The 27,945-nt window shown below is 50.4% G+C and overlaps 1 protein-coding gene across 1 annotated transcript in view; it reads right to left on the bottom strand.

Annotated features, from left to right (window-relative positions):
- Window positions 1-4,732: 4,732 nt before the first annotated feature.
- Window positions 4,733-27,945, bottom strand: part of ARFGAP3 (ARF GTPase activating protein 3) — a gene marked incomplete at both ends in the record, with an annotated part of 46,471 nt that continues 23,258 nt past the window's right edge. The window contains 9 exons of the mRNA XM_080706396.1: window positions 4,733-4,750; window positions 7,324-7,445; window positions 10,125-10,215; window positions 11,816-11,939; window positions 13,460-13,591; window positions 17,957-18,076; window positions 19,152-19,280; window positions 26,275-26,414; window positions 26,931-26,977. Coding sequence (XP_080562522.1) covers window positions 4,733-4,750; window positions 7,324-7,445; window positions 10,125-10,215; window positions 11,816-11,939; window positions 13,460-13,591; window positions 17,957-18,076; window positions 19,152-19,280; window positions 26,275-26,414; window positions 26,931-26,977 — 923 coding nt within the window. The remainder of the gene's footprint in view (window positions 4,751-7,323; window positions 7,446-10,124; window positions 10,216-11,815; window positions 11,940-13,459; window positions 13,592-17,956; window positions 18,077-19,151; window positions 19,281-26,274; window positions 26,415-26,930; window positions 26,978-27,945) is intronic.

Genomic DNA, 27,945 nt, shown 5'->3' with positions numbered 1-27,945 from the left:
CTAAGTTGCTGAAGGTCTACTAAATTGCAGAGGCTGGCCCTGAACCTGTGCTCCTCCCATATCAATCTTCTGAATATTGGTATACCAGTATTAGGAAATGGCCTAAAAATATTTTTAAAAATTTTGGTGTTGATGTATCAAAAATTGGTTTATCAAAAGTAGGGTTTAATGTAAAAAGAAAAGTAGTTAGGGCCTGGTTACTGCCAGATACTCCGGTAGCTGTTATAATGCACAGTGTCCTCACTAAAGTAATTAGCAAGTGGATAGAGGAGTTGGGACCTAGGACCTTCACATTTTAAAAACAGGTTTGCATAATAAATGACATCTAGCAAGAAGCTAAGAATTCCCCAAGAGGGTCCTGACCTCTGTGAAAGGGAGCAGAGACCACGAGGCCCCGGACCTTGTGGATCATTCTGATCCTAACACAGAAACCTAGGCTTATCCTTGCAGTAAGGTGGGAAGGTTTTTTTGGCTGAGCCAAAAATCTCCATAATCATAACAGACGGGGCCTGCAGGGACTTAAGGGGCGACTTACACCTAGGTCAAAGGATGGCCTGGTAGAGCAAGTTGGGGGACTATGTACCTATAAAAACTTCTGTATTGGCTGGGTGTGGTGGCGCACACTTGTAATCCCAGCACATGGGAGGCGGAGACAGGAGGATCCCGCAGGTTGGCAAGAGACCCTGTTTCCAAATAAAAAAAAAGTCTAAAAACAGGTCTGGGAGTGTAGCCTGGAGGTAGAAGGGTTTCCAGGAACTCCAGTACCACGAAAAACAACAACAACAACAAAACAACAACAACAACGACAACAATAACAACAACAACAACAACAACAAAACTTTTGTATTTAGAACTCCGGTGACTTCAAGTCCCCCCCATGCTATCTCAGGTTAGGGACAGTATGGGGCTGTATTAAGACAGTCTATCTTCCCATATTTGTAATAATAAAGTGGCTTAAGCTTCCAGCAGGAGTTCGAACTAGTGTTTTTTCTATACCCAGTTCAGAACAAGAACCCGTGGTTACATCTCTCTCACTGGAACAATGTCGGGAGCCCGACAGGGTCTCTGGAACAGTTCCCTCAACCGTAACGATCGGGATTGACACATGGAGCTGGCTTTTCCCCCTCTTTCCTTCCTTTCTTAATTTGTGGTGCTGGGTGTACCAGTATTGGGAATGGCCTAGGAAGATTTGAGAAAGCTATGATTATTAATATATTTCAAAAATTGGGTGAGGGGCAAATCCGTGCAAGGACTTGGTTTCTGCCTAAAAGCAGGGAACTATTCCAATGTAAATTAACCTAGCTAAAGGTGATTAATAAGTCCATAGGAGAGGAGAACTAGGCCTGTCTCTATCTAAAGACAGATCTTAGTTGAGGAGAATTAGGTCTTTATCTAAAGACAGATCTACATGATTGGATAAGCCAGCTAAGATGGTAGGAGGGGTCGACCTTCATGAAAGGAGACACCTCGCCACACCTTATTGGGGGAGGTACCTTACAGGGATGTTTACTACTCAGAGTCACGCAAACAAGATGGAGGTCATGGGTCTAAAAGGCCGAGTCCACGTGTAAGCCCTTGGGTGTATTTATTTCGAGTCACCCCCCCATGCCATTTTGGCATGGGGCTGTATTTCTATCTCCTATATTTCTATCTTTCTCTCTTTTTCTTTTTTTCTCTTTTTCTGTTTTTTTTGTTCCTTTGGGGATTTTTCGGGAAATTATTCCCAGGGGTTTAACAAAGATCCCTGGGGACAGTTTCCCAATCCGTAACACTGGGGATGGAGCCCAGGGCCTTGTGCATGCTAGGCAAGTGGTCTACCACTGAGTCATACCCCAGACCCATCATTTTCAATTAGTAGACCCAAAGTGTGCTTTACAAAACAAATATTAACGTGTGTATGTGTGTGTGTGTGTGTGTGTGTGTGTGTGTGCGCGCGTGTGCGTGCGTGCGATGCCAGCCCAGGGGCATTCTCCCTCCAAGCTACACCCCCAGCCCTACTTTCTGTTTAGAAATGGTATTGCAGAGCTGGCCTAACCCCTCGGCCGAGGGGTTAGGCCGGTGCTGGGGCCAGCTAGGCTGGGATTGAAGCCTGCCGCGAGGCAAGGCTGGTGCTGGAGCCTCCGAGGCCGGGATCAGAGCCTGTTGAGGGGTTAGGCCGGTGCTGGGGCCACTGGCCGGCATCGGAGCCTTCTGTGAGGCAAGGCCGCTATTGAGGCCTCTGAGGCTGGGATTGGAGCCTGCAGAGGGGTTAGGCCGGTGCTGGGGCCAGCGAGGCTGGGATCGGAGCCTGCCGTGAGGCAAGGCCGGTGCTAGGGCCTCCAAGGCCGGGATCGGAGCCTGCTGAGGGGTTAGGCCGGTGCCGGGGCCACTGGCCGGCATCGGAGCCTTCCGTGAGGCAAGGCCGTTATTGAGGCCTCTGAGGCCGGGATTGGAGCTTGCCGAGGGGTTAGGCCGGTCCTGGGGCCAGCGAGGCCGGGATCGGAGCCTGCTGCGGGGTTAGGCCGGTGCCAGGGCCACTGATCGGCATCGGAGCCTTCCATGAGGCAAGGCCGCTACTGAGGCCTCCGAGGCCTGGATCGGAGCCTGCCGAGGGGTTAGGCCGATGCCGGGGCCATCGGCTAACATCGGAGTCTGCTGTGAGGAAGGCCGGTGCTGGGGCCTCCGGGGCCGGGATTGGAGCCAGCTGAGAGGTTAGGCCAGTGTCAGGGCCAGCGAGGCCAGAACCAGGGCCTTCCGCGAGGCAAGGCCGCTGCTTGAGCCAGTGAGGTCTGGATCAGTCCACTGAGTAGCCAGGCCACAACTGGGGCCGTCAAGAGTGAGATCGGTATTTGCAACGCGGCATGCACAGAGAAATATCGCAGAAAATTAAAACCAGATGCTTCCCCTAATCAGCAATAACTAGGAGGAAAGGGGCAACAGGAAGTGGTCGAGCTATAGAAAGGGCCCTATAGTGAAGCAATTAAGGTGACCAATCAGAGGGTATGGAATAGGGGAGGATGGAGCCTCTTTAAAAAGCAGGAGGTATATAAACTAATGTGTCAAAGTTAATCACCAAACAAGCATGGGATCGAGAGGAGGGAGGGAATGGGATGGGGACTGGATGAGGGCTAATTGGATGATGTGTGCTTGTATATCCTCTCAAGTCTTGTACTCCAATGTGATGTATGATTACAGTGCACCAATAAAAATAAATTAAAAAAAAAAAAAGAAACGGTCTTGCTGGGATCCTTACTAAGTTATTGAGGCTGGCTTCCACCCTGAGATCCTGTTGTCTCAGCCTCCCAAGTATTGGGATTACATGCCTGGCTAATACCTTTTATACGGCACTCAGGCAAAATGATTACAAAATACAATAAGACATGAAGGACCAAGGATAAATGGGCCTAGAACAGAGAGATCCTAGGGGCATGATGGTGGGCTCCGTGAAGAGGCAGGAGGGCTGGGGCGCTGCTCAGTGGTCACAAAGCTCAGCCTGCACAAGGGCCGGGTTCCATCCAGCCCCGGCTCCATGAGTCAGGCAATCAACAGTCAGTGGGAGAGACCCAGGCCCCAGCCTGTGGCCTGCACAGCCTCGTTTCAGCAGGGACACCTCACTTCACCACTGTGCTCTGCACAACACCCCACTTACTGCGCTCGGCCCAGACACGAGCATCCCGGCTCCGTGAGCGCACAGGTGAGACGCACATCAGTGTCGCCCGGCCCCGTCTACACGGGTTTATTGCAAAGGCTTTTGTTTAAAAGAAATGCAGCCAACACAATCTGCTGCAACTGTTTATTATATTTAGAAGTCTACAAATTTGAGCTTTTAAGAAAGATTCACAAAATATTCATTTGAAATCACATATTTGGTTCATCAAATTTTAAATATATTTTACTGTGTTGAACAATATATTCTAGTGCTGTCTAAAACACAGCCAAATTATTTTTCTTTATTGATTTACACACATCCCATAACTTTGAAAACCAAGATGAAGATAAAAATAACCAAACTCTCCCATTACAGCTGCTCTTCCCGCGAACTGGGCTGTTTCCCACAGCCGGCCCTCCCACTCACTCAGTTTAACTCCTCTCGGGGCACTGACTTATGAGCACACAGGGAGTTCTCGGCTTGCCTTTCTCTTGGATTCAAAGAGCAACACCTTGTTAGGAGATGCAATTGGTTCCCTTGGCAACGCGGCCCCTCAGGTTGTGAAGCTACTCACCGGAAGCTGTTTTCCACTTTACAGAGCACACCGCGTAGGTCCACAGAGACCGATGATTTTAAACATTATTTTGAAATCACTTATACACGTGGAGATATAAATGGGGCCGGGGTCGAGGCGGACTCTGATCGCTGCCTCTGCCCCTTCTGGGGGACGTTCTCCAGGCTGCTGAGCATCAGCTGGGGAAGCCTGGGCGCCCCAGGCTCTCGACCCTGGTGCAGGGGGGTCTCCAGGCCCCTGAAGGGGGGTCTCCAGGCCCCAGCTGTCGGAGCCAGAGTCCAGGAGACAGGGCAGGGTACGCTTGGATATGCAGACAGGAGGGCGCGCGCAGGAACGGATGCACAATGGAGGTTACGATAAGGTTTCTACTACATAAAAATAGGAATTTCTCAAAGAAATATTAAAATCAGAAGTGTTTATCTACTGCGTGAAAAAGTAGCAAAACAATCCGCAAGACTGGTCCTCGGCGCGGCCTGTGATGTGGTCACTGGTTCACTTGAAGAGGAAACTTCGGCCAGGAGCGGCTGGGCCTAGGAGCCGTAGCGATCCTGAGGAGAGAGGGCGGGAGCGAGCTTACTCAGCACGCCCAGCTCGCACGCCCCGCGTCCCCCAAGGCTGAGCGGCAGAGCTGGAGGCAGGAGTCCTGCAGCTCCCGATGCTGGGAACCTGGCGGGAGGTGGCCCGGGAAGCAGGCAGCCAGGCCCCCGGTGCACAGAGGATGCTCGTGGGCAGGGGCCACGCGCGGGCCTCTGGGCGCCGTGAAGGAGCCCTGCGGCCACAGACCGGTGCCTACCAGAGGGGAGACCCTGCCTGTCCCCAGCAGTGTCAGGGTGCGCAGGCGCTGGGAGTTATTCTCCAAGGGGGCCTCACCCTTCCTCCCGCCGCTGGACTACAAGCCCCCTGGGAGGCAACAGTGGTCACATGACGCGGCCTGCTCCTCAGAGCCGGCCTTACATCCACAGAATCCTTCTGAAATGAGCCAGACAAAAGAGGTTTAAGAGCCGGGCGTGGTGGGCACGCTTGTAATCCCTGCACTTGGGAGGGGAGACAAAAGGATCGAGCAGGTTCGAAGCCAGCTGCGCTGGCTTAAGAGACCCTGTTTACAATTCTTAAAAAAGTATAGCCGGGCGTGGTGGCGCACGCTTGTAATCCCCGCGCTTGGGAGGCGGAGACAGGAGGATTGCGCAGGTTCGAAGCCAGCCGCGCGCGCTGGCTTAGGAGACTCTGTTTCCAAAAATGAAAATGTAAAAATAGGTCTGGGAGTGTAGCCCAGAGGTAGAAGGGCTTCCAGGAACCCCAGTACCACCAAAAAAAAAAAAAAGTATAAAAAAAGGTCTAGGAGTGTAGCCCGGGGTTAGAAGGGTTTCCAGGAACCTCAGTACTACCAAAAAAAAAAAAAAAAAAAAAAAAAAAGAAAGACGCCTTTCACATAATCCAACATGGATTTCATTGTTATATGCAAGTGGGTTCCATTGAGCTGGAGCCGGGCGTGGTGGCGCAGGTTTGTACTTGGGAGACTGAGACAGGAGGGTCGCAGGTTTGTGACCAGCCTCAGCTACTTAGTGAGGCTCTTGGCAACTCAGTAAAACTCTCTCTCAAAATAAAGAAAAAGCTGGGTGTGGTGGCAACTTCAGCAAGTAGTGAGACTCTCATCAACATAGCAAGATCCTGTTTTATTTATTTTAAAGTTTTATTTGTTATTTTTGCGAGTCTGGGGATAGAACCCAGGGGAATTCAATCTCCAAGCTACACCCCCTGCCCTATTTTTTTTATTCCTTATTTATTTATTTATTTATTTATTTATTTATTTATTTATTTATTTATTTTTTGCGGTTCTGGGGATGGAACCCAGGGGCATCTGACCTCCAAGCTACACCCCCTGCCCCGTTTTTTATTTTTTATTTTGAAACAGGGTCTCACTAAGTTATGGAGGGCCTCACTAAGTAGCTGGGGCTGTCCCTGAACCGCAATCCTCCAGTCTCAGCCTCTCAAATGCTGGGATTACAAGCTTGCACCACCACACCTGACTTTTTTCTTTATTTTGAAACAGGATCTCAACTAAGATGTGGAGAGCCTAAGTAGCTGAGGCTGTCCGTGAACCACGATCCTCCTGTCTCTGCCTCCCAAATACTGGGATTACAAGCATGTGCCACCACGCCCAGCTAGGACCCTGTTTTTTGTTTTTTGTTTTTTTTGTTTTTTGTTTTTTAGTGGTACTGGGGTTCCTGGAAGCCCTTCTACCTCCGGGCTACACTCCCAGACCTATTTTTACATTTTTATTTGGAAACAGGGTCTCCTAAGCCAGTGCACGCGGCTGGCTTCGAACCTGCGTGATCCTCCTGTCTCTGCTTCCCAAGCGCGGGGATTACAAGCGTGCGCCACCACGCCCGGCTAGGACCCTGTTTTAAAATAAAAGTAAAACAGGAGCTGGGCGTGGTGGCGTATGCTTGTAATCCCAGTACTTGGGAGGCTGAGACAGGAGGATTGCACAGGTTTGAAGCCAGCTTCAGCTACTTAGCGAGGCTCTTAGCAACTTAGTGAGACCCTGTCTCCAAATAAAGTATAAAACAGGTCTAGGAGTGTAGTCCCGAGGTAGAAAGCCCTGTGTTCCATCCCCAGTGCCACATACAAAAAAAAAAAGAACAAAAAATAGGGCTGGGGTGTAGCTCTGAGGTAGAATGCCCCTGGGTTCCATCCCCAGCAACAGAAAATAAATGAATAAACGAATGAATGAATTAATGAATAAGCTGGGTGTGCTGGCGCACGCCTGTGATCCTAGTACTTGCTAGGGTGAGACAGGAGGATGGCAGGTTCAAAGCCAGCCTCAGCAACCCAGTGAGGTCTTCCACAACTTAATGAGACCCTGTTTCAAAATAAAATAAGAGCTGAGGGTGGAGCTGGGTTCAATCCCTGGTAACACAAAAATAAACAAAAAACAAAAAAATAGATAATTATGATAGTTCCTGTAACAGTTCTCCCACAGTCATAAGCTGAAAACCTTTAAACAAATAGGAAATTGCCCTTGTGGTTTCTACGAGGCCCTGGGTTATACTGTGGCAAACAAACCAGCAATCCACCGTGGACGGGCCGCCGGCCGCAGTGCGGCCCCTCGCCCACTTACCTGAATGGAAGTCATGATGCCATTGGCGAAGACGGAGAGCTTGCCGGCCACCGACCTCACGCCCTGCTTGAACTGCGCCATGTCGGGGGCGCTGGGCAGCACGCTCGAGAGGTTGTAGTTCCCTGCACACAGAGCAGTTGGTTTGTTTTTTATTTATTTATTTATTTTTGTGTGTGGTACTGGGGGTGGAACCCAGGGGCTTTCTACCTCTGGACTATATTCCCAGACCTACTTTATACTTTATTTGGAAACAGGGTCTCACTAAGTAGCTGAGGCTGGCTTTGAACCTGTGATCCTCCTGTCTCAGCCTCCCAAGTGCGGGAATTACAAGCGTGCGCCACCACAACTGACTAGAGCCGATGGTCTGTCTACCGGCTGTGGCACCTGTGACCTCAGTGGATATGGGCAGCAGGCCGGCTGAGGAACGGGAGCCACCAGACTGGCCCAGGATCCAGGGCCCCGTCCTGTCGGCCGCACTGTTCAGCAGCACCAGCCGAGGGCTCCTCCTCCAGGCTCTGTCTGGGGCCACAGGAAGAGCAGGCAGGTTCCACCCCATGCACCCCTGCCCCAATCAGGGAGCAGGTCACGGGCCACCCCGAGGTAGCGACAGAGGCCAGCCTTCTGTTCTGAGGCCAGGGTGGCCCGGCCTCCGCGGGCTTGAGGCCAGGGGGCGAGCAGGCTGGGCTGGGAGGGCCGCAGGCCTGGGTGGAGCGGCTGGGTAAAGGGAGCTGCGCCCACTGCCCACCGCCCACCCGAGCGGGCTCCTCTGGAAATCTTGCTGGGGAGTGGAGAGGCAGCCAGCCTGGCGGCAAGAGGTCACACAGGGAGGACCGTGGCTGGGGGAGGACATCCTGGCTTCCACAAAGTGGGTTTTAATGGAACATTATATACCGATTTCCCCGAAATGGAGACAAGTTGAGATAAAAGTATTTCCAAGATTCCAGGAACAATGAATTTGATATGGACACAACACGCCGTTGGCTGCTGCTTAGGTGGTGTCGCAGCCGGCGCGGGAGCCTCGGTTCACAGCTCCAAGGTCTGACACAGGCTCTGGCACAACCAGGCAGGACCCTGCGAGGGCGCGGCTGCTGGTGTGTGCGATGAGCGCAGGGGCAGGAAAGGCCAGCCCTGCCCGCGCCAGAGAAGTGCTCAGCTGTGAATGCTCAAGAGCTCTTACTCATTTTTATTTTGTGGTGCTGGGGACTGAATCCAGGGCCTTCTACCTCTGACCACACCCGGCCTTGTTTTATTTCTAATTCTTTTTTTTTTTGCGGGTCTAGGGATGGAACCCAGGGGCATTTGACCTCCGAGCTACACCCCCTGCCCTATTTTTTTTTTTTTTTATTCTTTATTTTGAAACCGGGTCTCACTGAGTTGCTGAGAGCCTCACTAAGTAGCTGAGGCTGGCTTCAAACATGTGCGATCCTCCTGTCTCAGCCTCCCAAGCGTGGGGATTACAAGTGTGCCCACCACGCCCGGCTTTTGAGTTAGGGCTTAAAAAAAAAAAATCACATTTCCAGAGTAAATCTTCCAGCAACTGGATTTTTTTTTTTTTTTTTTTTTTTTGGTACTGGGGGTGGAAACCAGGGGCTACCTCCAGGCTATGCTCCCAGACCTATTTTTTATATTTGATTTGGAAACAGGGTCTCACTAAGTTGCTGAGAGCCTCACTAAGTAGCTGAGGCTGGCTTCGAACCTGTGAGATCCTCCTATCTCAGCCCAGCAACTGCATTTGAAAAGCGCTCGAGGCCAGGGCACGCGTACGGCTGCAGCGGTGGCCGTGCTGACCTGCGTGTGGCCCGGCAGGACCCTGGAGTTGCTCTAACAAGGCCAGGGCGCAGAGATCAGACAAGCAGCTCAGGACACAAGCTCGACACTGGCTGGGAACCAGGGATGCCAGTCAGACTGCAGCTGACCAAGAGCAGCAGTCCTGGGCCTGAGGTTGGCAGCAGGCTAGGGGCGTGCCTGCTACCCAGCCCTGCCCAGCACAGCCTCAAAGCAGCGGCCGTGCACAGCCTGCCCTCCTGGCCCAGGCCCGCCGCTCTGCAGCACACGCCACTGCCCGGGACGAGCAGGGGCTGGCCGGCGGCCTTCTCTGCTAGGCTTTTCTCTGTGAAAGGCCATGTGCCCACCCAGGGTGGTCATGATGTGGGATGCACACCCAGCTCCCCACTGCAGAGGGCGCAGGCCTGGAAGGCCCTCCCCTTGGCCTCTGCCCCATGGGGTTGTTGAAGCGAGTTGAGGACAGCCTCTCTCGCACCTGAGCTGGCGGTGCCAGGGTGCGGGGGCACGGGGCTTCCTGAGCTCCTGATGCAGGGGCGGCAGCAGGGGAGGTGGCTCTGGATGCCCAGCCCAGCCCCCAGCCTGGACCTCGGGATCCCACTCTGAGGCAGATGGCGGAGGCAGGCCCCTCCATCTGCCCACCTCCCAGCTGTGCCATCTTCCCCAAGAGCCACCTGCCCGCGGGCCGGACCCCGACTGGGTGCTGGTGCAGTGTGCGTCTATGGCGGCACCTCACTGAGACCCTGTGAGACGGAGGGGAACGCTGAGGGTGCAGCACCCCGACACAGCAGCCGCGCTGCCCCCGGGCCAATACCACACGGCAGGTGTGGAAGGGTGTGGAAGACGACAAGCCGGGCATGCTGGCACTGCAGCTTGTGTTTCATAGCTGGCCTCCCAGGAGCGGCGGTGGCGGCTCCCTCAGCCTCCCCGGGAGGCAGGAGCGCCAGGCGATGGCAGCTGAATACCTCGGGCCTGGGAGATAGAGCATGGGAACGTGGCGTGCGCCTGCGGCCCCTCACCTGCGGTCTGCTTCCTCTGCTCGTCGAACAGGTCGGCTGAGCTTATGGAGGAGCTGGCTGAGAACCGCTCCAGCCGGGCCCTGGTCTCGTACTGGAGAAGAAGGAAAGGGAACATTAGGCCCCAAAGCTTGAGAGCAATTTTGAAAAAGAATCACCGAAGAGCTGTTTCTGATACGCTTCCCCTTCGGCTGTTTCCCACAGTTACTGAGAGCCACCACCAGGCTGGCCTGCATGGAGGCAGCCAGGGGCAGCTCGACACAGACACAGGCCTGCGCGCAGCGGGGCAAGCTGCCGCACGGCGGGCGCTCCTGCTGCTCTGGGGGGCTGGCAGGAGCAGCTGCTCTAGGGAGCCCTCTTCCTGTGCCGTCATTCTACTTCACAACCAAAGCGGAGTAAGCCTGCACGCCATCGACTTCAATTTAAGGTGCTGGGATGGAACTCAGGGCTTCTGCCCATCCTAGGAGAGTGTTCGACCACTGAGCTACATCCCAGCCCTGTCATCGACTTTTTTTTTTTTTTCGGGTCTGGGGATGGAACCCAGGGGCATTCGACCTCTGAGCTACACCTCCTGCCCTATTTTTTATTTTTTGGTGGTACTGGGGTTCCTGGAAGCCCTTCTACCTCCGGGCTACACTCCCAGACCTATTTTTACATTTTTATTTGGAAACAGGGTCTCCTAAGCCAGCGCGCACGGCTGGCTTTGAACCTGCGCGATCCTCCTGTCTCTGCCTCCCAAGCGCGGGGATTACAAGCGTGCGCCACGACGCCCGGCTCCTATTTTTTATTCTTTATTTTGAAACAGGGTTTCACTAAGTTGCAGAGGGCCTCACTAAGTTGTTGAGGCGGTCCACGAACCACCATCCTCCAGTCTCAGCCTCCCGATGCTGGGATTACAGCATGCCCACCGCGCCCGGCTCCTGCCATCGACTTTTCTGTCTCTGCCTCCCAAGCGCGGGGATTACAAGCGTGCGCCACCACGCCCGGCTTGCCATCGACTTTTGACAAATGCAGATACATAATTCCAGTACTTTGGAGTCGGAGTCAGGAGGATCACAAGTTTAAGAACACCCTGACACTTAACAAGACCCTTAGCCACTTACTGAGACCCTGTATCAAAATAAGAAAGCTGGGCATGGTGGTGCACGCTTGTAATCCCGGTGCTTGGGAGGCTGAGACAGGAGGACCGCAGGTTTGTGGTTAGCCTCAGCTACTTAGTGAGACCCTCCATAATTTGGTGAGACCCTATTTCAAAATAAAAAAAAAAAAACACAGGACTGCAGATGTAGCTTGGAAGTAGAATGCCCTGGGTTCAATCCCCAGTTTCGCAAAGATAAAAGTAAAAATAAATAAATAAATAAAAAGGGCTAGGGGTATAGCTCAGTGGTAGAACCCCCTGGGCTCAATCCCCAGTATCACAACATGCATACACAAAAAGGTTATCAAGTCAATTACAGATATATCAAAAGTCACCTGAAACTTTCTCACAAGCTACTGACTAAGGCTAGAAGAGAAAGGAGACCGGTCCCTGGCCCCCGGCGCCCCGTCACTGAGCTGGCTGGTGGTGCGATCAGCCAGTGGCCTGGGCTCCGTGCTCCCCCAGGCCGCAGCGCCCCTGCCCCTGGTCCCCTCCCTCTGCAGCCCTGCCCACTTCCTTCCTCTTTACAGGACCCACAGGGCCCTCTGGACCTTACGTCATTCTGGGCTTGTCTCCCAAAGTACATGTCTGATGAAATGGCCTTGACGTTGCCAAACTTCTTTTGGGCCTCGTCTGAGTTCTCGGCGGGCTCACAGTCAGGCTTGCGGCGAGCAGGAGGCCTACGAGGAAGGCAGCCCACGGAGGTTGGACTAGTTTGTGGCAAGGTGAATGCTTTCTCTTTCACAGTGTCCACATTACATACTGTGTGTGGGGAACTGGGGGCTGGACCCAGGGGCACTCTACCTCTGAGCTGAGCCCCAGTCCTATTTTTTTTATTTTTTTTTATTTTGAAACAGGGTCTTATTAAATTATGGAAGACCGCCGAGGCTGGTTTTGAACCCGCAATCCTAATCTAAGTACTGGGATTACAAGTGTGTGCCACCACATCCTGCTCACGTTATATACATCTATAGTGTAAAAAGCTAACAGCAGCGATTCTGTAAAAATATTTGAGGCCACTTTGGAAAGCCCGAAAATTCTAATAAAAAATGAACAGTCAGAGCTAGGTGTGGTGGCGCACGCTTGTAACCCCAGCATTTGGGAGGCTGAGACTGGAGGATTGCGGTTTGCAGACAGCCTCAGCTACTTGGTGAGGCCCTCCATAACTTAGTGAGACGCTGTTTCAAAATAAAGAATAAAAAACGGCAGGGGGTGTAGCTCGGAGGTCGAATCCCCCTGGGTTTCATCCCCAGACCCGCAAAAAAAAAAAAAAAAAAAAAAAAAGAACAGTCAGATGTGGTGGCACATGCCTATAATCCCAGTTCTTGAGAGGCCGAGCCTGGAGGATTAGTTTCAAGGCTAGCCTTAGCCCTTTAGGGAGGCACAGCACCTCAAAAAAAAAAAAAAAAAGGAGGCCGGGGGTGGAGCTCACAGGTATAATACCCCTGGGTTCCAATCCCCAGTAATGCAAAAAACTCAACAAATGCAGGGAGGACACGTCTACACCGGGTAGGGAGGACACGTCTACACCACGCACGAAGGACACGTCTACACCACGCACGAAGGACACGTCTACACCACTCAGGGAGGACACGTCTACCCCACGCAGGGAGGACACGTCTACACCACGCAGGGAGGACACGTCTACCCCACGCAGGGAGGACACGTCTACACCACACGGGGCAGGCAGGAGACGGCGCATTCTGCATATTGCTCTTGGTGCTGTCACATGACTGTCTGTGCTTGTCAAACCTTGGAGAACTACAACTTAAGCGAGATGGACTTTGCCAGGTGCAGTGGTGCACACTGGTAATCCAGCTACTCAGCAGCCTGAGGCTGGATCATCCTGAGTTCAAGACCAACCTGGGCACAAAATAAAGAAAAAGAGCCCAGCATGTGCAAGGTCCTGGGTTGGATCTCCACCACTAACACACACGCAAGAAGACACGTTACTGCGTGTGTGACACCTTGAGATGGGGAGGGCTCAGGACCCCGGGAAGAGGCCCTGGCACATACACCACGTATGTCTTTTCTTTGTGAAAAGACCACAGGAGATCCTGACACGTGCGTCCAATACAGAGCCACTCGTTTAACATGAGAGGGGGACTCTTAGACGACATCACAGACTGGTGCCCGTGACCCCGGGGCCCGCAGTTGGAGACGCACAGCTCCCGCCGCGGCCCCTGGGCTGTGCTCATACCTGTCTGAAAAGCTTGTGCTGTTTACAGCTGCTGCTACGTCTCTGCTGCTCTCTTTCTTCCAGAAGGAACTGGTGCTGTCATCCCAGCTGGACAAGGAGCTGCCTCGTAACTCCACGGGGTCATCAAAGTACCTGTATGAAGAGAGGGGAGAGTGGTGTGGAGCCCTGGCGGTGCTCACGCCCATGGGGTCTCTGCTGCCAGGTGTGGGGTAGCTGCCCTGCCCTGGTCTGGCCAATGAACAGAGGCCGACACGAGGTGTGCCACTTCCAAGGCTCTCCAATGGAGCGGCTCACTCGCAGGCCCTCATCTCCCTGCTGCTGTGAAGTAATCTTCTCCACATGCAGTAGCGTCAGGGAGGTAAGCCTTCCATCAGCACGGACAGTTGGGGTGCCACGTGGAAGACGGCATTCTGGAGAATTGCCTGCACCTGCAGCTGACTTTGTGTGCACAGAAATAACCTGCCGTGTGTGCAGCCCTTGAGAGCCGGGGCGTTCCTCACTCCAGCAGGACTTGGGTGTCTGAACAGCAGGTGACATCTCTAAGCGTTAGCCACCACAGGCCACGTACTGCACTGCCTTTGAGTCTAGTTACAAAGATGCTGCTGGCCGGGCGCGCTGGCGCATGCTTGTCATCACAGTACTTGGGAGGCTGAGACAGGAGGACTGCAGGTTTGCAGCCAGCCTCAGCAACCTGTGAGGCCCTCTGCAACTTAGTGAGACACTGCTTCAAAATAAAAAATAAAATAGGGCAGGGGGTGTAGCTCAGAGGTTGAATGCCCCTGGGTTCCATCCCCAGACCCGCAAAAAAAAAAAAAAAAAAGCAGCTGCACAAAAGATGGAGATGCAGGTGCCGGAGAGCGGCCACCACGCACGGGCATGGGCACAGTAAGAACCCTCACAACTAGGCCAGGACCAGGAGAGCTGGGATGGGGGTCTTTTTCCTGGCAGAACAAGGCAGAAAAAGGCCAGGAATAAGCCTGCTATTTGAGGTAAGTGGTTGGCCATTTGGACCATAGAGAGAAAGCAGAATTTGTAAAAGTGGCTTCTACCTTCTCTGGCAAAAAAAAAAAACAAACAATAAAACAAAAAAATATTAAGTACATATCTCCTTACACCAGTCTCTTCTCTCCAGGAAGAAAAACAGCTTTCAGCTAGACACCGACCTGCTCCTGTGCTGTGGAGCAGACCAGCGCCACCACCAGGGTTCAGCTCAGAGGATGGAGAAGACCAAGATCTTCAGAGGACAGAGACTGGGAAGGCGAAGGGACTGCCAGCACACTGAAGGCCCCAAAGGTGTGGGACGCACCCTGGCTGGTAAGTGACCCTGGCAAGTTTGATAGGCTTATTTTTAAGGGAAACAGTAAGATCAATTCAATGAGAAATTTATAAACCACCCACAAGCACACAGAAGGGGCTGGACACTGTGCTGGGAAGGACACGGGGCAGGAGAGCCTGCTGTGCCTGTGCTCATGGGCTTGTGCACTGGGTCAGGGGAGAGGCTGCCTGGAGCGCAGGCACCCAGAGAGCCAGGTAAGGCAGGGCTTCGCACCTCCTTTAAGGAGGGGGATGAGTCCCACTGAAGCTGTGTGGTCCCCTGGGGGCTGGACTGGGGAGGATGGGAACCTCCAGGCTGCCACAACATTGGGATTCTGGCACTCAGAACTCTGCACTGAGCACCACGGAAGCAACGCTCTTCATTCACAGAGCCAAGGTGCTCATCCTGGATGGAGAGGCACCGGCCGTCCAGAAGTCAGGAGGCAAGAGACAGCCTCCACAGGCTGTGACACCGCAGTCCACGCGTGGGGCCGCCCTGAGGGGCTCTCTGCTCTGGCACAGTGCAGGAGGCACCCAGACTTGCTAGGAGAAAGAGACCCCGCAGGGCATGAGCGGCGGATGGGAGGTGTGAGTGGATGAATGGCAGCCTTCCCTCAAACCTCCACTCAGTCCTAGTGTTTTGGTTTCTGGTCCCCGCCCTCCACTCTTCTTTTATTTTGACCCTTGTGCGGTATCTTCACTCCACCCTGCATACTCCTGAGGTCCTTAATGAGAGCCCCTAATAGCACACTGTCTGAAGGTTAGAGATAGTCATCTGAGCTCCATGGCTGAGCAAAGTGTTCCAATTTCATTATTTTGAGCTCGGTATATAATTGCATTGTTTATATCCTGGAAATAATGGAACTCAGTAAAAAGCAGAACCCAAGGATGTGTTTTATCTTATTTTGAATAGAAATGACACTCTTTCATAATTCATAGTATGCAAGTTCTAATGGCTAATGAATAATTTGGAAGCAATAAGAGCTCTTCGTGGCACTTATGCTGACTTTCAGAGAGTCCGTGTTTATGTTCCCTCAGGTGCCAAAGTACCTAATAGCGCCCTGCTCCACTCATAGTGGTCATCCAACCGAAGGGGACCAGCGGGGCACATATGTCCCTGGATGACCTATGAGTCACAACAGATGTGGCACCAAGGTTTTCTGGAAGGAGTCCAAGTAGCCTGGTCTACATCAAAATACCACTTGCTGCCAGGTTTTTAGCAGTAATAACTGTTCCATGACAGTGCAGGACTTTAGGGCCAACTCTTTCAATTAAATCTTTAAAGAAAGACTCCTAAGGCCCTATGAGTCCAAGGCCTACAGCTGGACGGAGCCCGCTCATGACCTGGGCCTTTCAGATCTTGATGGAAGCCCTTTCTGGAGCCCCTTCTGCTGCCGGTGATGGTGCTGTCACTGGGAATTTCCTCTCCTTACATCCTGCAACACCCCGAAGGTGGAGAGGGTGCAGGTGAGGCCGAGCTCCTCTGACCCTGACCCACTCCTAATTTCATATCTCTCTCTGAAATGACCTGATGCGCAGAGTTTCCAAATCAAATTACAAATTTAATTTTATCCTCTATAAAATGTATTTGAATGCTTTTAAAGGGCATGATTTGGTTACAATCCCTAGGAAAATGAAACCTAGAGCATTACACAGGTTATAAAAGATAGGTGCTGTGAAAGAATATAGGTAGGGGAGGGGATGCGAAGTTCCTCCCTATCTTTGACCTTCATTCTAATCATTACAATAGAGCCGAGGGCCAGGAGGAATCTTGACCTTTGCACCTAGTAATAGCACTGCCTGGAGACAGGGCGACACCACCTGGTTAAAATAGTTATGACAGAACAAAAGATAGATATAATAAAAACTTCATGTTGTTTTTTTGGGCCCTGTCTGCTAAAATATATTTTAAGTGTTTAATAGGGTGAAGCGTTCAGACGGCAGATGGTATTGAAGACAAAATCCAGCAGACATTCATTGAAATCCTCTAAATCATCACAAATGTACACGAATTTCCCTACGCCAACTACATGTATGAAAGCTGGACTCTCCGACTTCGTCCCCATGCAGCTCAAAGGAGGTTGCTAGACAGAGAAAGACATTGGACTAAGCCCTAGGAACAAAAGGTTCCAAGGGTTAAAGAAAACTCTTAAAAACTGAATTCTTCAAGTGATTTTGGGTGTGACTTTTGTTCCTCTGGAATTTGCCCACTAAAAGCCTCTGCAGATGCAAGGCCAAGGCCAAAGGGGCTGACTTGAAGCACAAGACCCACCTGCAGGGTCATGGAACTGATTTCAATCACAAAGACCTGTGATGTCACAGGCCTTACTTTTGTCTTGTTCAGGGTTGGTGATTTACATGTATATTTCACTATTGTTTTTTGGTGCTTACACTTTTCTACTAGGGAATCACGGGGAAATAGGGAAATATAAAAAATCTTGTGTCTAAAATAAAGTGGTCAACTGCACAAGAGGCAGGTGTCCGCGTCAGTCATTTCAGATTTTTCCCAGAGAGGAATCTCCACTTTTAGTGCCGTAAACAGAAACTTAAAGGAGTTTAATTCATAAAAAGGGAAAAAATCGCTATAGAGAAGTCTCTGCAGAAATACAACCAAAGCCTTTGCCCACCTTTCTGAGAATCTCGGTCCCAAGCGGAATCAGTGCCAGATTTATTGTGCCCAGTGCTGAGCAAGCCGTCGCACCCCAAAACTGCACACCCTTGGAGGTGGGCGCTGAAGCACAGACCCCTGGCCGTCTCACGTTCCCGTCGGAGCGCGGTCCTGCCTTCATGAACACACAGGCTCCGGTGTTTATTTAATCCTCTCCCGCCAGGTGGAGCCCCCTGAAGCTGGTATTGTGAAGCCCTGGGCCCGGCTGCAAGACGGTCCACCTGCTGCACCGATTGCAGCTCCCTCCACGCTTGCAGAGTTTGCACATTCTCCGGTTTCACATTTCAGATAAACACATCTTCTCTACCTCTAATTTTAGCTTGCAGTTGCTTATTTTGTCATCAAACATTTTTGCAAATAATTTCCCCAATTTTTATTCCAAAGTACAGCCGTGGCTGTTTAAAAACCAACGAAGTACATTGATGTTACTTGTTCCTAATGCAAACCAGCTATTAAACCCGTGCTAGTCACTGCTTTCCAAATAACCCTTCAATGACCGTTTTTAATAGATTTACCTTGAGCTGGAAGTAAAATATGGATCATCGTCCTCATGATACTTCCTCCTGGGTTCTGCCAGGGTGGGCGACTCCTGCTCGATGGTCTGCATATCTGAGGTCACTGAATGTGAGATGCCACTTCAGAAAGCAGAATAAGACAGGACAAAATCGCATCAGGGGCTTCATAAAGACTTTATCTCTCACACACACACACAAGGTGGGGAATGCTTTAAGCTCTCTTTTGATCAGAGACAAGTTGATCGGTAGGGCTAAAGACATAAGGGACAACACAATTTTTTTTTATTGTTTGGTGTAATCTTTGAAACATAAAATCTCTGTGAGGACTGTAGCTACCCCAAACAGTTAGCTATGCTGTGGCACTTACACTGGCACATGCGTAATGGTGAGTCAGACCTCTTCATTTTTCTACATCCCTACCCCTGTTTTATTTTTCGTTTTGAAACAGGGTCTTGCCAAGTTACTGAGGGCCTTGCTAAGTTGCTGAGGCGGTTCTCAAACCTGATTCTCCTGTCTCCGCCTCGTAAGCAATGGGATGATAGGTGTATGCCACCATGCCTGGCTCTATTTCTTTTTTTTCCTTCCTTCTTTCCTTCCTTTCTTTTTTGTGATACTGGGGATTGAACCCAGAGGCATTCTACCTCTGAGTTAAATCCCTAACTCTATTTTTTAATTTTTTTTTGAAACAGGGTCTCATTAGGTTGCTGAATCTCAGTACTTGAGTCTATCCTTCAACCTGTGATCCTCCTGTCTCAGACTCCCAAGTACTGGGATTACAGGTGTGTGCCACCATGCCAGGCTCCTATTTTCTTCTTCTAAAAACCATGTTTGCACACCAGGCATAGTGGCGCATGCTTGTAATCCTAGCACTTGGAAGGCTGAGACAGGATTGCTCAGGTTTGAAGCCAGCCTCAGGTACTTACTGAGGCTCTCAGCAATTTAGTAAGACCCTGTTTCCAAATAAAATATAAAATAGGTCTGGGGTAGATCTGGGGTAGAAAGCCCCTGGGTTCCATCCCCAGGACCACACACACACACACAAAGTTTGCAATTTTTCATACCATATTGAATCCTAGAGTAAAGCAAAACAATTAAAGAATCCTAAGAACACACCTCTGAAGCTGACACTAACAGTTCAAGCAACCACTCATGAGAATGAGCGGGCTTGCCTCTGAAGCCAGGAAGCGACCCGTACCTCCTGCAGTTCCCGAGCCCCATGCCCAGCCGCTCGGCTTCCGCTCTTGTTTTACCACTCCTGTTCATCTTTTCGTCCTTCTTCATTTGAATTTCAAGATCCTTATAGGCTAATCGTAACGATGAAACGCTGCCAGAAAACAAGTGATATTTAACTTAGCTTCAGTCCCATGTTCTTAAAACTTTCAGCAAAATCAAACATGTAACTCAGACTTTCAGCTTCCTGCGTCTTCCCATAATTGATGATTAAGAAGGCAAGCTGGCATTTTCCCCAATTAGTCTTCTTTGCGTGGAAGCTCAGACACCTGGGTGTTCTGCAGCGCTTCGGGCTGCTGCCCAGGCCGGCTCTGATGGCCCACAATGGTGCGGCTCAGCGGCTTCTCCAGGGACAGCAAAAGCTCGATGCACCCCCACACGACACGGCAGAGTACTAGGTTAGTCTCGCTGGTCTGCTGTGGTTTAAGGTTAAAACGTGTATAAATTTAGGCCCGGCGTGGTGCATAGGTGGCTGAGACAGGAGGATCGCAGGTCCACGCCAGCCTCAGCTACTTAGTGAGGCCCTGTTTCCAAATAAAAGCATAAAGAAGGGCTGGGGTGTAGCTCAGAGCGCCCCTGGATTCTAGTCCCAGTGCCACACACACACACACACACACACACACACACACACACACGTATATAAATTTGACTCCACAATAAAGGAGAGAACAACTGACAGTGTAGGGGTTCTTTAGTTTACAAGAGAATTTCTCATGGAGTCTCTTATGGTTTGAAAGTAAAATGTCCCCAACCTCACGCTCTAGAGGCAGTCAGGCTAGGACATGGGCCCTGGGGCACGGCCAAGTGCAGTGTGCGCATGGGCGTGGCTGCGTGCATGTGTGTGTGTGTGCGCGTGGGTGTACATGTTCTCTGTGCCTGTCCTGGCCCCACCCAGCTGCAGCCTCTGTTCCCGTCCTCTCTCTGACCTTCAGCTCTTTGCTTCTTACCATCATACCCTAAGAGCCTGCAGCCCCACCTACAGGCAGCTGAAGTAAATACACATATAAATATGGACGCAGCTGTATCAAATCTTCAGGACCATAAACAAATAAGCCTTGCTCCCTCCAAGTGTGGCTGGTGGGTATTTTGAGTCTCAGTGGTGGGGATGCTGACTGAAGCAGGCCCTCTTTACGTAATCAGGCTTCTGAGCACATTTAAAATAGGGCAAGCCGGGCGTGGTGGCGCACTCTTGTAATCCCAGCATTTGGGAGGCTGAGACAGGAGTATCCTGGTTCAAGGACAGCCTCAGCTACTTAGAGAGGCCCTTTGCAACTCAGTGAGACCCTGTTTCAAAAAAAAAAAAAAAAAGGACAGGATATAGCTCAGAGGTCACATGCCCCTAGGTTCCATCCCCAGTACTGAAATAAATAAATAAATAAATAATTAAATAAGGCAGTTATTCACCAGCTGGTAGTCTTTTCAGTACCACCAATCACATACTAATATATTTATCAAATATATGTTATAAATATGCACATCAACAGTGTAAAACATGGTACTCTCAGATTTCTACAAGCGCAATAAATACCTACATTTTCATAAAGAATATGAAATATTAGTAATAGTGGTATTATGTAATATCAGTAAGAGATAACAAAATTGCAGGACCTGAAAAGTGACACACCTACCTTACAAGGACTTCTATCACCCATTTTATAAAATCATGTAGAATGTCATAAATTTCTCATAAGAGAAAAAAATTCCTATTCCATAAAAATTTATTTTTATATTGTATCATTATATACAAATTTCTGCATAGTTACGGGGGATCAAATAGTTTTTTGTTTTTTTTTTTAGTGTGTTTGGTATTTAACTCAGGGGCATTATACCTCTGAGCTATATCCTGAGCCCTGTTTTATTTTTTATTTGGAAACAGGGTCTCCCTAAGTTGCTGAGAGCCTTGCTAAGTTGCTGGGGCTGGCTTTGAACCTGCGATCATCCTGTCTCAGCTTCCCAAGTACTGGGATTACAGGTGTGTATCACCCTGCTAGACTCACACACAAAAAAAAAAAAAAAAAAAAAAAAAAAAAATTGTGGTACTGGGGGTGGAACCCAAGGACTTTCTACCTCCGGGCTGTACTCCCAGACCTATTTTATACTTTATTTGGAAACAGGGTCTCACTAAGTTGCTGAGAGCCTCACTAAGTAGCTGAGGCTGGTTTTGAATCTGTGCAATCCTCCTGTCGCAGCCTCCCAAGCACTGGGATTACAAGCGTGTGCCACCACACCCGGCTACGACAGAATTTTTGAGAAGGAAAAAAATACATTTCTTTTGCTGTTTCTTCTGTTAATGAGTCAAGCAGGAGTTCTTCAGTCTGATTTAATCTGGCAGGCTTCTTTCTTTAACATTACTACTACAGAACAGTTTCAGGCTATTTTATTCCTTAGCAAATGGACAATATGCTTTCAAGCATGATTGTTGGAGGAAAACCACAGACCTGTTTAGAATCATGGACAGGTACCACTGTGGCAAGGGCCTTCTGGAGACGACTGGATGGGGTGAAAAGCCCTTCTAGAGCTGTGACCCGGCTCGGCTTCAAGGACACCGTCAGGCCTGGTTCCACCCAGGAGACCCACTCTGGAGGCACTGACGGAGGCGCAGGCCGCAGGCCCGCCCTGGGCCAAGCTCAGGGCCCTCGGCAGACGGCAGGGAGTCACGCAGCTCTCCCTCCCCATCCTCTCTCAGGCACGCAGGCAGGGTCAGGCAGAGCTGGCGCTCCACCGCCACAGTGTGACAGTGCAAGAAACGCACCAACATTTATTTTTTGCGGGTCTGGGGATGGAACCCAAGGACATTTGACCTCCGAGCTGCACCACCTGCCCTATTTCTTATCCTTTATTTTGAAACAGGGTCTCACTGAGTTGCAGAGGGTCTCACTAAGTAGCTGAGGCTGTCCGCGAACCACGATCCTCCAGTCTCAGCCTCCCGAAGGCTGGGATTACAAGCGTGCGCCACCATGCCCGGTTTTATGTTTTATTTTGAAACAGTCTCACTAAGTTGCAGAGGGCCTCTGTGATCCTCCCGTCTCAGCCTCCCAAGTACTGGGATCAAGTGTGCACCACCACGCTCAGCACATTTTCACATCTTAAAGACCAGACACACACACACTTTCTCCTGGCTGAAACAGCACTGGTTTGTAGCGCCAAGGTGAGACAGGTCTGAGTGGCAGTGACAGGCACTGAGGCGCAGTGCTGTGGGTGCCTGAACAAAGCGAAGGAGGGTCCCACTTGGGTCCCCAAGGAAAATTCATAAGATCCCCAATATGCTTTTATGACATATTAAACATCTCTAATGACAGACCCCAGGGAAGGCGGGCATGAGCCTGCTGTTCCCTCCCCCACACATACACCAGGGAAGGCGGGCATGAGCCTGCTGCCCCCCCCCGACACACACACCAGGGAAAGCGGGCACGAACCTGCTGGTCCCCCCCACACACATACACCAGGGAAGGCGGGCATGAGCCTTCTGGTCCCCACACCAGGGAAGGCGGGCAGGAGCCTGCTGCCCCCCACACACACACACACATACACCAGGGAAGGCGGGCACGAGCCTGCTGGTCCCCACACCAGGGAAGGCGGGCATGAGCCTGCTGTCCCCCCACACACATACACTAGGGAAGGCGGGCACGAGCCTGCTGGTCCCCACACCAGGGAAGGCGGGCATGAGCCTGCTGCCCCCCCCACACACACACATACACCAGGGAAGGCGGGCATGAGCCTGCTGGTCCCCACACCAGGGAAGGCGGGCAGGAGCCTGCTGGCCCCCCCCCCCACACATACACCAGGGAAGGCGGGCAGGAGCCTGCTGCCCCCCACACACACACACATACACCAGGGAAGGCGGGCATGAGCCTGCTGGTCCCCACACCAGGGAAGGCGGGCAGGAGCCTGCTGGCCCCCCCCCCACACACACATACACCAGGGAAGGCGGGCAGGAGCCTGCTGGTCCCCACACCAGGGGAGCCCGGCACGAGCCGGCTGCAGAACCTCAGACACAGCAGTCAGGGCCACGGCCACTCCCAAACAACAAATCTAATCAGCCCCTTGTCCAGGGCCTGAAACCTAGCTTAGGGAGAGAGAGGAAGTCTGACAAGGGCACGGAGATCTCACAGGGAGCATTCCGACACGAGTCGGTGCTGCCCTGTGTTTGGTGAGTTAGTTAAACATGGGGAAGAATCGCCAATTTCAAGTTCTTGGCTTATAAATTTCACTTAGCAAACTGCCAATACAAATAATAAGAAATGACACCAACTGAACACCTACTATGTGCCAGGCACTACTGGGGGAACTTTAATGAACTTTAACCAGGCTAATCCCAGAAACAACCTGATGAAAGCTGTATTTATTTTCTTCAGTATACAGTCTATGGTAACTAAAGCTAAACTGCATGTGTGTGTGCACAAACACACACACAAATGAGAAAAAAACCCACAGAAAGAAATGCACATTAACTGGGCCTCCAGGCACGCTTTCTGCTCTGTGCTGCAGCCCCACAGTGCTGCCTTAGACTGGACCGTCCCACACATCTCACATGGACGAGTCACACAACACGTGGTGTCTGCAATGGCTTAGGGCCGACTTTCAAAGCTTACCCATACTGTAGCATGGATCAGTATTTCGTTCTATGGCTGAATATTGTTCTATTATAGGGATGTCACACTTGTGGTTTATTTGTTCACTGGTTGATAGAATTTAGGGTTGTTTCTACTTTTTGACTAGCAGACTTAAGGCTGCTATGAACATCCTTGTATAAGACGTACGTACGTGTGTGTGTGTGTGTGTGTGTGTGTGTGTGTGTGTGTGTTACTAGGGATTGAATCCAGGGGCATTATTACCTTGCTACCCCCCACAAGCCCTTTATAATTTGAAATAAGATCTTACTAAGTTGCTGAAGCTAGCCTCAAACCTGTAATAAATACTGTCTTAGCCTCCAAAATACTGGGATTATAGGCACATACCACCATGTCCAGCTAGATGTATGTTTTCATTTCTCTTGACTATATACTTTGGAGTGGACATGAAACTTCTGGGTCATAATGTAATTTTATTTATTTTTTTTTCTTTCAGCTCTGGGGATGGAACTCAGGGGCATTCGACCTCCAAGCTATGGTCCCTGTCCTATTTTTTTATTCTTTATTTTGAAACAGGGTCTCACCGAGTTGCCCAGGGCCTCACTAAATAGCTGAGGCTGTCAGTGAATGGTGATCCTCCAGTCTCAGCCTCCCAAATGCTGGGATTACAAGCGTGAGCCACCACAGCCGGCTCATAATGTAACTTTAAATTTAAATTTAACTTATTTGGTGCTAGAAATTGAACCAGGGTCTCCTACATGCTAAGAACATATTCTTATTTTTCTGTGGTACTGGGGACTGAACCACCCAGGGACATTCTACCTCTGAGCTACACACACACACACACACACACACACACACACACACACACACACGTAAAAAAAAATTTTGTATTGGGGGTTGAACCCAGAGACATTCTACCTTCAAGCTATACCTCCAGACCAATTTCCTTCTTAGTTTCCTTCCTTCCTTTCTTCCTTTCGCAGAACTAGGGATGGAATCCAGGGGTATTCTACCTCCAAGTACACCCCCAGCCCTGTTTTTCATTCTTTATTTTGAAACAGGGTCTCACTAAGTAGGTGAGGCTGGCCATGAACTCAGATCCTCCTGCCTCAGCCTCCCAAGTACTGGGATTACAAGCATGCGCCACCACGCCCGGCTCTTATTTATTTAATTTATCTTGTGAAGCCGGGCGTGGTGGCGCATGCTTATAATCCCAGCATTTGGGAGGCTGAGAACGGAGGATTGTGGTTCACAGACAGCCTCAGCTACTTAGTGAGGCTCTCTGCAACTCAGTGAGACCCGATTTCAAAATAAAGAATACAAAATAGGGCAGGGGGTGTATCTCAGAGGTCGAATGCCCCTGGGTTCCATCCCCACACCCGCAAAAATAAATAAATAAATAAATAAATAAATAAATAAATAATTTTGTGGTACTGGGAATGGAACTGAGGGGCCTTCTACCTCTGGGCTACACTCCCAAACCTATATTATATATATATATTTTGGAAGCAGGGTCTCACTAAGTTTCTTTCTTTCTTTTTTTTTTTTTTTTGGTGGTACTGGGGGTGGAACCCAGAGGCTTTCTACCTCCGGGCTATATTCCCAGACCTATTTTTTATACTTTATTTGGAAACCGGGTCTCACTAAGTTGCTGAGAGCCTCACTAAGTAGCTGAGGCTGGCTTCGAACCTCTGCGATCCTCCCAAGCACAGGGATTACAAGCATGTGCCACCATGCCCGGCCAGAAATTTAGCAAGTTTTCTTTTTTTTTTTTTTTTTTGGTGGAACCCAGAGGCTTTCTACCTCCGGGCTCTCACTAAGTTTCTGAAAGCCTCACTAATTAGTTGAGGCTGGCTATGAACCTGCGCAATCCTCCTGTCTCAGCCTCCCAAGTACTGGGATTATAAGCGTGCATGCGCCACCACACCTGGCTTCTTCTTTATTTTGAAACAAGGTCTCACAAAGTTGCGAGGGCCTCACTAAATAGCTGAGGCTGGCTGAGGACCTGAGATCCTCCTGTCTCAGCCTCCCAAGTACTAGGATTACAAGTGTGCTCCACCACGCCCAGCTTATGTTGAACTTTCTGAAGGACCATCGAACTATTTTCCACAGCAGCCACTGCGGTTTCCTACCGTTCTCAGCGATGTCCAGCCTCCATCCCCGGGCTGCTATCTGTTACTTTCGATTTCTCTTTCATCCACTTTGGTGTGGGGATGGGCTGCTGCATACCTGTTCCACTGCCCTCCTGAGTTGCAGCCGTTCTCCCCTAACTGCTGACGTGGGGCCGTCATGGCTAACCACATCTCGGCACCCTCCTCCCTTCTCACGACCCAGTGCAGCCCTCCCAATCCCTCTGGGCTGGCCCTCCCAACCTCCACGTCAATGCAACACTGTTATCATAAACTCCATTTCACATCACCCTCCACATCCCCCAGAGACAGGCGGCATCTGGACAGCAGGTCCAGAGTTGTTGCACGTGCTCTGGAGGGAGCACCGTAGCAAACGTCCACTCACATCGACTCTTCCTTGGGAGCGGCCCTGGCCAGGTCTTCTTGCTCCTTCATTTTATCTACTGCTTGAGCTTGCTTTTCGATTTCAGTAAAGCTTGCATTCGCCAGTTTCTGGGCTCCCAGACTTCCTTTTTTGGCCCCGAGCTGGAACACATACAAGATTATATTCTACCCAAGCTATCGGACGCTCTCGTGACGACAGCCAACACTTACTGAGGCCACGGCCTGGCAGGCTGGGCACGGCACCCGCAGCTGGCCCTCCAGGCACCCCAGGACTCCACACAAGGCTGGCACTGTCACCACCGCGTGCAGACGAGGAACAGGGCGCTTGTGCGAGTCCAGCCACTTGCCGAGGCCCAGACCCTGGCACTGGCCTCCGATGGCATTCGGGCTTTGCTGTGACACACAGCTCTCAGACAGCGACCCTCCTGCCGCCCAGGACAGCTGCGCCCAGAGCTCAACACAGAGAACGCCTGGGGCCTTTGTTAATTTTTTTCAACATTATGTCATAGGAAAAATGTTAAGACATTCATTCTAGAACACAGTCACTAAGTATAATATTCATCTCATTGAACAGGCTATCGAAGCCATATTTACAATATAGTAAATAAGGCTCAAAATAAGAGACAAACTACCAGGTATTTTATACATAATACTTACTCCTTTTTTAGCTTGGTTTGGTTTCTTTTTTATGATAGAGGAAACCTCTGCCAAAAAATTAAAATTAAAAAGTTAGATAAACAAATCATACATTATTTTTCTATTTCATTGTATCTTTATTTATTTACTTATTTTTGCAGTACTGGGAATGGAACCCAGGGGCTTTCTACCTGTGGGCTATACCCCCAGCCCTATTTTTTTTATTTTGAAACAGGGTCTCCCTGAGTTGCAAAGGACTTCACTAAGTAGTTGAGGCTGTCCGTGAACCACGATCTCCCTGTCTCAGCTTCCCAAATGCTGGGACTATAAGCATGCACCACCAGACCCGACTTTATTGTATCTTAAAAAAAAAAAAAATCAGCCGGGCGTGGTGGTGCACACTTGCAATCCCAGCATTCGGGAGGCTGAGACCTGGAGGATTGTGGTTCAAGGACAGCCTCAGCTACTTAGTGAGGCCCTCCGCAACTTAGTGAGACCCAGTTTCAAAATAAAGAATAAAAAATAGGGCAGGGGGTATAGCTCGGAGGTCAAATGCCCCTGGGTTCCATCCCCAGACCCGCAAAATAAATAAATAAATAAATAAATAATATAAATAAATAAATAAATAATAAAAAAAATCTAGGCCAGGCATGGTGGTGCATGCTGGTAATCCCCACGCTTGGGAGGCGGAGACAGGAGGATTGCACCGGTTCGAAGCCAGCCGTGCTGGCTTAAGAGACCCTGTTACCAAATAAAAAAAGTATAAAAATGGGTCTGGGAGTGTAGCCTGGAGGTAGAAGGGCTTCCAGGAACCCCAGTACCACCACACACACACAAAAAGAAATGTACAAAGACACAAACTCTATTAAGCTCTACTCTTATAAAAGTTAGCCCAGGATTATATGTGCAACTAAAGCAGCCAAGGATGCGCTCTTTTATTTCCACTTACATATTCTGGCATACTAGCCACTAGGAAATATAAAGCATTCATTATTTTACAAGCAGTACCTTCACTGCTTCTCCGACTTTGCTAAAA

The sequence above is a fragment of the Muscardinus avellanarius genome, assembly GCF_963383645.1.
Source record: "Muscardinus avellanarius genome assembly, chromosome: 11".
NCBI classification, from domain to species: Eukaryota; Metazoa; Chordata; class Mammalia; order Rodentia; family Gliridae; genus Muscardinus; species Muscardinus avellanarius.
This window is presented reverse-complemented; position numbering and strand designations above follow the sequence as displayed.